This window comes from Astatotilapia calliptera, chromosome 6, assembly GCF_964374335.1.
Source record: "Astatotilapia calliptera chromosome 6, fAstCal68.1, whole genome shotgun sequence".
Lineage (NCBI taxonomy): Eukaryota > Metazoa > Chordata > Actinopteri > Cichliformes > Cichlidae > Astatotilapia > Astatotilapia calliptera.
Window position 1 is genome coordinate 14,075,061 of NC_137427.1, and position 13,489 is coordinate 14,088,549.

At 39.6% G+C, this 13,489-nt stretch overlaps 1 protein-coding gene across 1 annotated transcript; it reads right to left on the reverse strand.

Moving 5' to 3' along the window:
• Positions 1-1,080: 1,080 nt before the first annotated feature.
• Positions 1,081-12,312, reverse strand: LOC113023940 (voltage-dependent calcium channel gamma-1 subunit). The gene is made up of 4 exons (XM_026170426.2): positions 11,671-12,312; positions 6,206-6,280; positions 3,309-3,455; positions 1,081-3,171 (listed from the first exon to the last, which is right to left on the reverse strand). The coding sequence occupies exons 1-4, from the start codon at positions 11,906-11,908 to the stop codon at positions 2,939-2,941; spliced, it is 693 nt and encodes a 230-aa protein (XP_026026211.1). The 5' UTR covers positions 11,909-12,312; the 3' UTR covers positions 1,081-2,938.
• Between the last annotated feature and the right edge of the window lie 1,177 nt (positions 12,313-13,489).

Consider the following 13,489-nt stretch of genomic DNA (forward strand, 5'->3'; position numbering starts at 1 on the left):
TGTATTGATTTATCGATGGAGGAAAAAAAAGAAGAGAAAAAAAAAAAGCTTTTTGTTTAACCTACAGAGTCAGATTTTGGTATATTATTTGATGTGTACAATAACTTGTGACATTATCAACAAATCTATTATACTATTTTACTAATGTGTGAATCAAATATGTAATGGTCATGTTAGGTTTTTTTGGTTTAGTTTGTTTTTTTTCTTTCTGCAGTTAGTTGGCAGATGTGAAGCTGAGGTTGCTCCCTCGTGTGTATTAAATTTAAAATACTGTGTTTAGGTGATCTGTTTTCCACACAATAGTCGCTGGCTGGTCTCTGAAGTTGTGCAATACTAATATTTCACCACTTCTATTGATACAGTTTTGGTCTTGAAGCAGAGGAGATCAAGCCTTTTTGTTTGTTTGTTTGTTTGTTTTTTAAAGAAATGCTCATTTCTTCTTTTTTTTCTTTTTCTTTTTTCACAGCTCCCTGTCAGGAGTCTTTCTTTTGAAAGGAGACAATAAAAGCACTGTCTTGTGTGTGTGTGTGGTTAACAGTTTGATTTCACCTTCCAGAAATCACAGTCTGAGGTGTGTATTTAAGTGGGGGGGGACAAAGTGAAACCATCGTGTGTGTGTGTGTGTGTGTGTGTGTGTGTGTGTGTGTGTGTGTGTGTGTGTGTGTGTGGGGCACACTGAATGGGAGCAACCTTTTGCCCAGCCAGCAGAGAGCACTGTGTTCAGCTTTCTATAAGCGCCATCTTTTCCCGTTATCTGTTGGCTCTCCTCTGCAGTGAATCAATGGCTCACCGGTCCTCCCAGCTTCTCAGTCCCATTGGTTCCTTACTCGTGGGTACAAAACAATGGATAGATCTGTTTTGCTCTTCTTCATTTCAGTTGGTGGTGGTTATGATTCAAGGATTTTTGACTGTGTTTTAAAGGTTTATTTTCTTTTGTTTTCTTTTTATTTGTTTCTCTATTAAAGTGTTTTTATTGAAACTGTTTGAGTTCTGTTTCTCTGTCTTCTGAATTGTTGTGTAGTTGTGCCACCTGGGTCCAGATGGACCTTTACTGCATTAAATAACGCGGTCCCAGATAAGTTTTCCACAGCATTTCAAGATTGAATTTTTATTACAAACCTATAAAGCAGTATATAACAAACACACTCAAAATCTAACGCATTCCAAACGTTGTTACTGCATGCCTCATTCAGTGAAAAAAACACTAGAAGTACAGGAGGTTCACGTCAACAGCTGCCTCTATTTTAAACCACTGGATCTTTTTTTTTTTGAGTGACAATACAACTTTAAAGTCAAGTCAAAGAAAACTTATTTTAAAAGTAAATAAACAACTGGATTCTTTCCTCCTCCGTGCAAAGATGGATGCAAGGCTGACACAACAATGACAGTGTGGTTCTTCAGATACACCACATGTCAGCACAAAACGGTCTGAAATATGAACTCCTTGGTGCTCGAGTCTGTTTGCACAGAACAGCAGCCATTTCGTGAGTGACTTTGAGAAAAGTAAAAACAAATATTTAAGAGCCTTTCGGTGTGTCACATAACGTCAGCAGCTATATAACCTGACTTCTTTTTATAATGTTGTATTTAAAAAAAAAAAAAAAGCCCAGTAGAGGAGAAGTTCTGTAAGTGTCTGGCTGCGAACTTCATGCTTCTTGTTCTCTTTTATATCCCCTTGGTTGGTGTTGCGCAATACAGGCTACACAGAAAAGGTTTATTCTAATAATGTCCTGTACATTTTTGCTTTTTAAACCCAGGTGACCTAATTTAGTTCAAATCCCCCACCAAATAGAATGGTCACTGACCAACTTTCACTCCTTAATGTGGACTGTTACGCTGTTACAACTGAATTATAAACTGCAAGTAAACATCAGCTAAAGTCCGTGCTCATAATCTGAAAATATAGTGCAGCTCCATCACTCTATTAGTTTGCCACTTGCATATTGTGTGATTGCACAGCGTGACATCATTTACAACCGAAATTAAATTCAATTGGCGCTCATCTCTCTGAAACTCTGCATGTAAGGTTACAATTCAGTAAAAGACCATGAATCTGTGGCTTTTTTTCTGTTATCTATGCTAACAGCGTGTATAGATGCAAATGGACATTCGCCACATGGGTCAAACGGGTCATAACAACACATGAAAATGAACAGAGGCATGTTTTGTATCAGTTTGGCATGGAAGCTGTCAAGGCCTTGTATGTGCACCTGCTAGAACTGAACCTTTTCCAACATGACTGGTGCTGAAGACTTTGGGTGTTTAGCATTCCGCTTGCTACAGACACATACACCCAGACTCTGAGCAAGTAGTTTGCTCAAAGCTTTCCTTTACTCAGGAAGTTCTGGACTTAATGTGCAATTATTTAACTTTAAATGATGTTTTTTTCTTCTTCTTTTATTTATCATTAGAGATTTACCGTTTAAGCTATAGGCTAAAAAATGACTTAATTGACAGTATAAGAGGGCTTCTTGGAGTGATGCCATAAAAAATACAGAAGCACATTGGCTATGTACACGATATCATACATAATGCAGTACATAAAATCACCTGACCTGGATGTCAGGCCATTAATGCTCAAAATGTTTGTCTTTTTAACTAAGGAGTGACACATGGGGGAACTAGTAAGACCAAGGTCATAATACAATACCTTTTCACCAGTAAAAACATGCCAGCACTAAATCATGAGTTGGAGGGGGAAAGGAATATCTTAAAAAATACTACTAAATCCCATGTGGGAAATGTCAGCTCTTAGTGACGAGTAGAGCAGGTTTTAAGCAACTGTGGCCTACAACACAAAATTGCAGGCATTACAAAGGGCCGCTCTTTACACTGTGGTTTCTTCTCTGATGACAAGCTGATGTCGTTGAATCTAACATCTGTATTCAAAATAAAAGACAAGTCATTCTTTTCCTGCATTTGTCCGTATGTCTTGCTATCACTCAACTTGTTCCGGTTCGGCGTCCATGCAGGTTTCCCATGGATTCCTGGGCATCTGAGGCATGGAGAGGAACAAGAGTGCAATGCCACAGAGAAAGAGGAGGACAAAGCCAGTGCAGGCACAAGCAAAGGACCAGCCGTAGTAGTATTCGATCCAAATTGTCTCCTCGCTCTCGATCATGCGCTTCACTGACTGACGCATCACCTCCAGTGAGATGAATGCACAGAGACCTGAGAAAGAGAGTGATTAAACATTAGACACGGCTTATAGTAACACCTGTGGCACCCGCAGATTCCCATGCTCACCAAATATGAAACACACACTGAACATAAAAGCAAAACGACTGTGAAACAGAAACTGAACACACCTGCAAATGCAAAAAACATGCCAGCAGGTTTAAGGAGGTAGTCTCTTTTTTTGCCTGTACCAGTACATGAGCCCAGCACACAAAGAGAGCCAAGGATCATGAAGGCCAGACTGAAGATGGAGATGGCTGCAGCTGAGATGTTGTACTCTGGAAAGAAAAAAAAAATGTCAGTCAATTTTACAGTCATGTTGTAAAATTTCCTGGATCTGCCACTGGCGGATTAGTGCATGTGGAAATGGACAAAAAGCATCTGTGAAAGTCTCATTAATGCTGAATGACAAAGACATGACCTGACAGGCAAAAAGTGTAGATACTTTAATACTGAAGTGTTTTTTTCTTCTACTTGTAGGCAACAGAGCTCCAAATCTGCTGTGACAAATTATTATTAACCTGTCATCCATGCCTTCGCCTCTTCAGGTTTTCTCGCTTTTCTTGTCTCTCTGTTGTCCATGAAGGTTTTTGGGCTCCAGCAGAAGACAATAATGCTTTTTAAAGAAACGAACTATATACTTTCATTTCTATTTATAATTATAAAGCAACTAGAAAGTTAAACTTTACTCAAAAATTAAATAAACATTTTTTTTAATTAAAAGACAAAATAATCGTTTTTTTTTTCGAAACTTTGCTTACTTTTACATCTAAAGTCTTTTAGTTTTAGTTGGTTTAGTTTAGTTAGGTTTAGTGTACGATATCACGAGATTATCGTACACTAATTTTGAAGTTGACTGTGTAAAAATCTGTCTCGTTTTTTCTGCTGAAATTTTCTCCACGGGTTTACAAAGGGTTTTTCTTGACATCAAATGCGAAATGTGTCCATACGTGTACTCTTGTCGCATTTTGTAGCATTCTCATGAGAAGCAGAGAGTGTGGGTGCTTCCCACCTTGTTTGTTGGCAACAGATCAAACATTGCATGTCTAACCTCTCTGCACAAGGTGATTATTTCTGATTGGATCGCTTCCAAACTTGTCCCGCCTCTCTACATACCTTATTCCTCATGTAACCAGAATATTTCCGTCTCGTTTTTATTCGTCTTATAAGTCTGAGCCCATTTCATCATATTTTTTTGTCCTTGTGGGTTGTTTTTTATTTAGTTATCGTCTCGTTTTCGTCAAAAAAAGACTTTTGTGAATGAAAACTATGGAGAAATTACTTAGCCAACGAAATTAACACTTTAGTAGCTGAAAGTATTGTTATTTTGTGGTATTTGGTACTCTGGTTAGTTTTTAGGAGTAGCAGGGCAGATTTAAAGTACACTATTGTGCCCAGGGTCATGATAACAGGGTGATATTATTGTATGGTGATGCTGTGTAACTCACCATTTGTACACTAATAGAAGTCTATGCAAAATAGGCTATGTCAGGTTTTGGCTATCTGGGCCTGTGACTAGACTAACAACCTGGGGTGGATGGATGAATGAATGCTTTGGGTCTTTAGATTAGTTCCCCAAAGAAAAACACCTGCTAACTTCTCCATTGCTTTTATTATAAATACAAGGTCTTTGAAATTGGGTGCACTAATATAAATGGATTCTGGTCTTTCATTTAGAGTGTACAACAGCAGCTGGCTAGGTTTCTGAGCAGACAGGTAGATAGGAACCCAGGCCTTTGATCTGTAGCCTGTTTGCCTGTGAACCATACCCTAGGGAGAGAAAGGCACCCCTTTGGGGGGGAAAAGCCTTCATCTTGTACTGGCAGGGGAGGATGGGCTGCACCCTGAACAGCTCTCTAACATAAACCATGTGTGTTAGAGGTTGGTGGTCCATGGTTTTGCAAGTCTGCAAAACCATGGATTCTCACATAGCGTGAGCAACATAGACATCAAAAAGCTTTCTGCATTTTATTCATACAGCACTTGCTTCACTGCACTGCTCAGAAATTTTTCAGCCTGCAGAAACATGAACTTCTCATGTGCTAAATTTAACCCTCCAACACAGAAAGGGGCAGTATTATGAGGAACTGGTCAAGCCACGTTCAAATTCACAGTGTTGCTAATGTATTAATCTCTTTGGCAAGGTTCCTTTCTTTTAATGTGTACTGGAATAGGATTTATTTTTATTTTTTGCTATTGAGCGTACACTTTATGTCACTCTCCAAATTTAGCAGATTAGGTATGAGTACATATTAATACATACAGTATCGGATGCATCAAAATAACCACCCTGCTGAAAGAGACAGTTTAGAAAGAAACTCCACTTGTCTGAGCCCATTAACCTGATCATCTCTTTTACTCTCAACTTTTCAAATTTTCACTTCATTTACATTTTTACTGGGAGCATCCCTACATGCCCTAAAGTAGCTCACTGACCACACGTGTATGTTCAGACCACTAACGGCCTCTGCATGGGAGGACTGATGTACAAGGAGGAGAAAACATACACAGCTGAACAAATGTATGTACAAGATATATTTTGCTAAAGCACAAAATTTCGGGACTTATGATCCACAGCTTCTGACCATCAGGGGAAACAACAAGAACTTGAAAAACTACTGAGGCAGACTATTGCATGTTATACAGAGAAATTGAAAATAGATATTGGTCAGCTGGAGAAAGAAAGAAAGAAAAAAAGAAACAAGTCAGATTTCAGATAGGATTTCTCCCGTGAGATGTTCTGACATTGATAGACGGTCGAGTCTGCCTGCTGTGACACTGCCGACTGTGCTGTGGTCAGATGTGAAACATAACTGAAAACTTGAACCCACACAGAGAAAAGCAGCAGCAAGTGAGATCATTTGGAAAATCACGAAGCAACTGCTACATTTCGACTCGTCTGATGTTCACTTCACACAGAGGAAGGAACATGAATTCAGAGATGAAAGCAACTTATTATTTCACTGTTTTAAGACAGAATAGGCCGAAGCAATTGCCAAAGGGAGTGAAAACAAACAAACAAACATACCTTTTTGTGTTTTATATTCAAATATCTCAGCATCCTGTCCTGGAGTGAAGTGCCTGAAGTAAGTGCAATTTTCGTCTGTGAAAAGAAAAAAAACAAAGCAAAACCATATTTAGTTTAATTTTCTCTTCAAATCTGCACAGAATATTTGTACTCTGCTTTGTACCAGCACATTACGATAAAACCACAACAATAAAATACAGATATTACATCCACATGTTAAAGGTAAGTTTAAAATTGATTATTTTTAGTGCTTTTGGAGTTCTAATGCTCTTATTGGGAAACTTTTGATTTTACAGATTTTTAAAAAGTTGGCCTCGTCTTGCAAAATTTTATTACAATAAACTTAAATGTCTTCATATGTAAATAAAAGCTCTACTGATAAAAGGCGAGAGACGCATCAAGAGGGTTGTGAAGCACAGACATGATTAGTTAATTCAGTTGGGACTCTGATGGGAGCCTTCAATTGCACACAGCTATGATGAGTCAGTGTGGTATTCAATATGTTGCTATGTATGACCAAAAACCTTCCCAGACTTGAATCTAGATGCTCAGTTTTGACCATATAATCTGCCAGCAAATACACCAAATTGTCATAAAAGTGCTTTTACCTTGTGTTTGCTTGTCATTGACTGGGTTGTTTGGTTGTTTTTAAATTCCTCTCAGATCAAGGTCATATTTGTCAATGCCTAATTTATGTTTTATGATTCATTTTTATTTGACAAAATTTCTGTTTCTAATAAGACAGTTTGTTTTTCTTCTTTCTCAGGTTTGCTCCACATTTGTTCGCCCCATTAGCTGCATTCACCTTTTGTCACACGCCTTTGGAATATGGTACTTGTATTAAACACTTCACATGGTCTCAGCTATAGCTTCCATTTTTTGTCCAAAAGGGATTTTACATCCCAAGATAATGTTACAATTAAAAGTGGCTTCCCTGCAGAACTTTCTCCTTTGTGTGGTTTGACTCTGGTTGCAGACATCGAGTTCAGTTTCTGTCATGCAGACAAGGTGTTATGCCTTAGGGATTTGCAGATATAAAGCCAGGCGTTATGCATTATGTGATCACATAGTTGTTTGAAAGAAAAAGAAGTCTTTGATGCTGTGCCAGGTAGAAATGTTATCCCTTTTAGAAACAGGCTTGGTGTACATACAAAACTTGATTACATTTGATGATCTACCACATTTTGGCCATTGGGATATTTGGCCAAAACATCGGGAAATACGATCATTCAAATAATTAAAAACATTTGAATGATCATATTTGCTCAAATAGTGAGAAGATTTATGCATGCAGCACCAGATCATCAGTTCTCTCATGCACAGTCAGGTGCATGTCCATGATCTCGACGGTATGAGGGCTTAACACACAGGCACATTCCTTATCCCAGTTTCCACACGCGCTCATCATGGGAAGTGAAATGCTTTCATGTGAAAATATGAAGTACTGCATGGTATGATTTTATGGTAAGAGCTTGATAGCTTTGACATTCTTCTATTTCTCAAGAAACTGAGCTAAATGGGATGTCAGGTGCCCCTAAAAGGAAATAACAGGGTAATTTGGTGTAACAGGCGCAAATAGTATTTATGAATCATATTTTTCCAAGTCAAGTCAACAGTGCAATGTTCACACAAAGCTCCTTTGAAATGGCAAGCTTTTAAAGCCATGTGTCATACTGTGTGGGCCTACATGCAAAAAATAAATACATAAAAACCTTTTTTATGAATGAGGACAGGGACTGGCCATCAAAGAAAGGAAGAAAAAAAAACCAGTGGTTGTTACTAAGCAACAAGCGCTGCTGTTTTTCACTGGAGAATGTGATAGAGGTTTGTCACCTACATGTATTTATTGAGTCAAACCTTGCATTCAAAACAGATGCTGGCCTTTGAACCCCCCCCCCCCCCCCCTCCCTAAATACATAATGCTGATCAATGTCAGTCATCCACCAAAACATAATAATGAAAAAATAAAAACACATGGTCTCGATGTTCGAAAGTGTTTCATGATTATGTTCATTAAGCTTAAGCTTAGCAGGTTTATTCCCACATGTGACTGTGTGTGCTGCCCAATTAAACTTACCTCAGAGTGCATGTTTTTATAGAAATGTGAGGAAGAACTGTTGGATAAAAACGTATCTGTTATCATCTGTGGAAGCATGCTACAACAAACCCAGAGACACACACACACTAATCCAATTTTGGGTTACTGTTAGTCCTCGTCCTGCCAGGCTGTTTTGACGAGCTCTATAAAGCCTCCCTTTTTCCAAATAGGGCTGTCCGCCATCTTTCGACTGACAAGGCGAGGATGCAGGATTAGCAGCGTCTCTGCACATTGTCATGTCAGAGCAGCGTCTTTCCTCGCATTGATTTGTGGTGTCAGTTCATTTTTGGCTACATTTGGCTGTCAAAGCCTTCCTCATTCTTTGCTTTATCAGCTATGACAAGTGGAGTGTTGTTGCAGGGTCAAGAAAAATGTACATGTCAACAAAATTACTTTCAGTAAAGGTCGATCAGTGGCTTCTTTCAAACTTTTGTTACTACTTTGCTGCTTTTGCATGGAAATGTGTCCTAAAGATGAAAGGTGCACTTTTCCCTTCTCTGTAATACTCTGCTAATCTAAGCACCCTCTTTGCAAATGCATAAAACTTTGATCCCACTACAAACCTCAAATACCACATGGATGCATGCCTATTTAGGTCAGAAAGGCATCACTAGCACCCTTTCCCCATATACAATGCCCATCCCTTGGTTGCTATGTTGCATGCCTATATAGGCAAAATACCATTGATTCCATTGCTTTTTTGGGCTGTGAATCCCATCCTCGGGGAGTGTGAAGTAATTTGAGTGGTGGGCTGCACGGAGATGCGTAGCTGCAGGAAGGTCTTGAGGGAACAGGCCGGTGGGAGAGCAGGCCTTAGAGCTATGCCTGACTCTTTCAGGCGGCCCCGTCACTCATAGGACTTGGCTTGAACACTTGACCCTCACGCGGCACAGCTGAGTATTTACGTGGCCTATATTTATACCTACAGCGGGTGTTTGCTGAGCAATTTACACAGTAATATATATATATTTTTTAAATCTCATGTTTTTGGGAACAGTTTTAAAATTGCTTACGCTTTTGGCCAATAAAATGCCGTCACATAATTGTTGTTTTCAATACTATTGAAAATTAAACATAGGGTGAAAAACTTGGAAGCGGCTTGCCAGAACATCTGATGTTGCACATTAAGACTTAACAGCTCCGATACTCAAAAGACATATGCAGTTAAATATAAAGCAGGATAATGCCAACAACTAAAATATTCATTAGGTTAATTTGTTACTTTTTTCTCAAAGCTGGTACAACATGTAAATCTTTATTGTACACTTAACTTGATTTTATATCACAGTCTGTGCTTTATCAACAGCTGATATAAATAACAAGTCAACCCATATTTTCCAGTTGAGTCTCTCTCAGCGAACACCATCTCACACGCTGTTCAAGTCCTGTGTTGGATCAGAGTTTGACACCTCTCTGAGGACAAGTGGTTATGATAAACAATATTGTTCCTGTCCAAATACAGTGGGCCTGGGGAAGCCCCTGGAAACACGGGACTTCTGCCTGTTTTTATTTACTTCTTCTAAAGCTATTTGCCAAGTGAAACGGATCTGTTTCATTTCAATGACTGTAATATATTGCATTGTCCAAAAATATTCCAGATCACTGCTTTCACTGTGTAGTTGTTTAAAAGTCAAAAACTGCACATGAAGAACCCAACCCAAAAACATTTGTCTCTTGGAGTTGCTGTCTTAAGAATTCCCTGTGTGCCTGGGCGGGTCACACTTATTTGGAATATTCAGCACATGCCTGCAGCAACAAGCCCCCCTCAGGCATCTCACTTGCTCCTGAGATGGCCCTGCAGTGCAGACAGTGTCTGGGATTCCTAAAAGTTGCAGGCTGCCACAATCAGGTTCTATTTGTAAGTAGTATAAATTTGGTATGATGTCTGGGCACGCTTCCAAAATCTCATATAACTTGGGCTCAGATAACACAGTCAGAGTTTTTCAGATAATGTTCAATTACCCATTTGCCCCCAACAGTAGCGTAACTCTCACTCCAGATCATTGGCACCACGAGTCTTTGCTTGCCAACAACGGCTCAGCACTTCTTTTTAAATTTTATTACAGTCTGCATTTTATTCAGGCACCTTTAACAGCACGATGTACCACATCATGTTTATTTGGAGACAAGACATGCACACCAAGGTGAGCCCTTTGTAGGGCATGAAAATGCATCACCTATAAACTGTGGTGGGCAAAGTATTTAGACCATTCAGTTAAGTAAAAGTATTAATACCAGTGTAAAGTGACATGTTGAGTAGGCTGGTGTAAGCATACACCACTGCAAACACAATCCAGAAGCAGACCAGCCTCCATTTGATGTCTCCGTGTTATATTAAATGTACCGACATTTCTATTTCTATTTGATGCACAAGCAGCATTTAAATTGGATCATTTTGTGCTGTTTTCACCTTACCTGCCTTGTACAGACTGAAAGATCCTTAATATGTTAAAAAAAAGATGAATGGGTTTTTGAAATGAACATGGCCAAATTAAAAACTTTAATTTCCCCGTGGCTGTGGCGGTGGTAATATTAGACTGTGTGAAATCTATCTCAAAAGTGTCCTCAAGTAAGATGTTTGAGGAAAGGCTTTTCATCACTTTTCATGGAGGCTGCTCTATCCAGTTTCTCTGTATTTCAGGGAGCTCTGATGCAGTGTCCATATCCATATGGGTATTATTATCAGCTGTCTGCAGGTTCTGTGGCAGCTGACTTTACTAATAAGATTATCTGTCAGAAAAGAGGAGCCAACCATCAGGGTTAGTCTCCAGTCTCTTGAGACTCTTATGCTTAGATTTCTCTGGCTGATGTCACATCTATCTACTGTTATCTCATGTCAACACTTTGCATCTATGGTTGGTCATAGTGGTTGGTCATTCTGGGTGCTGTTTATTCCAAGACCACCAAGATAGTTTAAACACAGGCTAAATGCTTCGACTAATATTTATATTACACTACCGGCTACTTCTTTAAAACACATTTCAAAGATGTTTCAGAAGTCTAATCAAACAGGCCCTGAAATGCTGTCGGCACATAACAATATGTATCCACGGGAAAAACAAAAAAAAAGAAAAAACAAGCTGAATGCATGAAAGGACTAAAACATGAGGAATACAACAGGATGTGTTTGTGTTGCAAAGGGAAGTTTAGAAAGTCATATGACATGTCTAGTGATCCTGCATCAGGATCTCTATTCTTAGTAGCTTCATACCTTAAAGTAGCATCTTACTCGCATGCAATATTTTTCCAAAAAAGACTGAACCTTTGGAGAGATAGCACAGCCACAGAGACTGAAAACTAAAAACTGGCTCTCAGGTTCACTTTCATGCTCCAGTTGCAAGAAGTTTTCTCTCAGATTTTCTCTTACCTCCAGGAAGGCTGATGGGTCCGCAGCCGTGCCCTTCGTCGTAGTGTTCTGAGCTGATGTAGATGTACTTCTTGCACAGCCTCCACAGGCCGAAGTGGGCCGCCTCACAGGTCTCATTGAGTTTCTCCACCTTTGGGCTAAGAACTGCCCAGTGGTCCGTTACCACTGCCGTGAGCATGCATGCCATGCCCACCAGCAACACAAAGATGGCAATCTTAATCTTTGTACGCTTGTGCATGTTCGCAGGTGGTGAGATTTCTGTTCAGTGAATATTTTTCCCCTGATAAAATAGGAAACCTTAATAAAACTGGATGCTCTGCAATGTAGACACACTGGTCTGTGTCCTTAGGGCTTCTTTCCTCAGTGACTGCAGCACAAAAATCTCTTCTCCTTTTCTCTCACCACCCAAGACTAGTATCTTCTCTCCTCCAGTCACAAATCTGTGCTTCTGGTTGGAAAGGAAAGGGGCCAGGCGGCTCTGTCCTACTTTCAAGTCTCCTTTCCCCTACTCACTGTGAGGTGCTGCACAACTCAGGGGCTGCAAGTTTAGATAAACAGCTGTTGAGGTAGATCAGGGAAGTTGATGACCAAAGTGTCTACCATGGTGGGTAATGGGCGTAGAGGGGGTTGCAGCATGTGCTGGTCAGTGTTTTTCAGGGGCGGGGGGATGCTATAAATGTGATCGGTGAGTCAAGTTGTCAGGCTGTCTTCTTATCTGGTTACACCGCCAGTGGGCGGAGATGTGTAACGTGGACTAACATTTGTCTCTTGTCTTCACATTCACATAAGAACTATTAAAGTAAACGTCTCAGCCTTGGAAATATAGTTTCCCCTGCTTCTCAGTTTCATTCATCATACTGTTTGTATCTTAACTCTACCTCACCTTAACACTGCGTCTGTGTGGATTTGTCTCTGTAAACTATTTATAAGGAAAAAGTGGAAGTGTTTACAAAGAGCAGCAACTGTGTTTCAGCTGACAAGAAAAGCATTTTCCCCCTGGAACAATAACACGTTTAGTCTTCCTGTCAGGAAGGATACTTAATGTGTCTTATGTACTTCATATAAAATTTGTCATAATTTTTCATTTTCTTTTAATAGCTGAAAATGTACTTATTTTCTATCATTACAGTATTAGCAGCATACCAGATATAAACAAAAAACAAAAAAAACTAAACCAAAAAAAGAAAAGCAAAAAAGAATAGAGACAAGGGACACACTTGAGGAGAAAAAAAAAGACAAAAGGTGTGCTAATCCCGTTGATTCCTCTCTGACTGTAAATCATGTTGGCACGGTTTTTAAGAGTTGGCCCACTTCAAGTCTCTTTAAAAGACTTGTGGCCCACTTTTTCCCTGGCGTGAGCAGAGACACCAGTGAAAGTCAAAAAGTCATCACAGCAGCAGAATAGAATTGTGAGAGATCACTGCAAGCTAGCACACACACACACACAAACACACACACTCCTCGTGCATACGGTACGACAGCTTTTCTCCATGCCCCTGGTACACTGCGCAGAAACACTTTCCCACACACACACACACACACACACACACACACACACACACACACACACACACACACACAAATATGAGTGAAGCCTCCAGCTGACAGATCAGTGACCAGCGACACCCTTACATGTTTCCCAAAGACTTTCAGAAAAATGACAATGTCAATAATCTTACTCAAACATTTTGGATCAACTAAAGGCTTTTCAGGGAGTTTTAGGGAATCCTGATTATAATGAATTACATTAGTCCAGCCTAGAAGCAGCAAATGCATTAACTAGTTTTTCAGTGTCACTTTAAGACAGGACGTTTCTAAT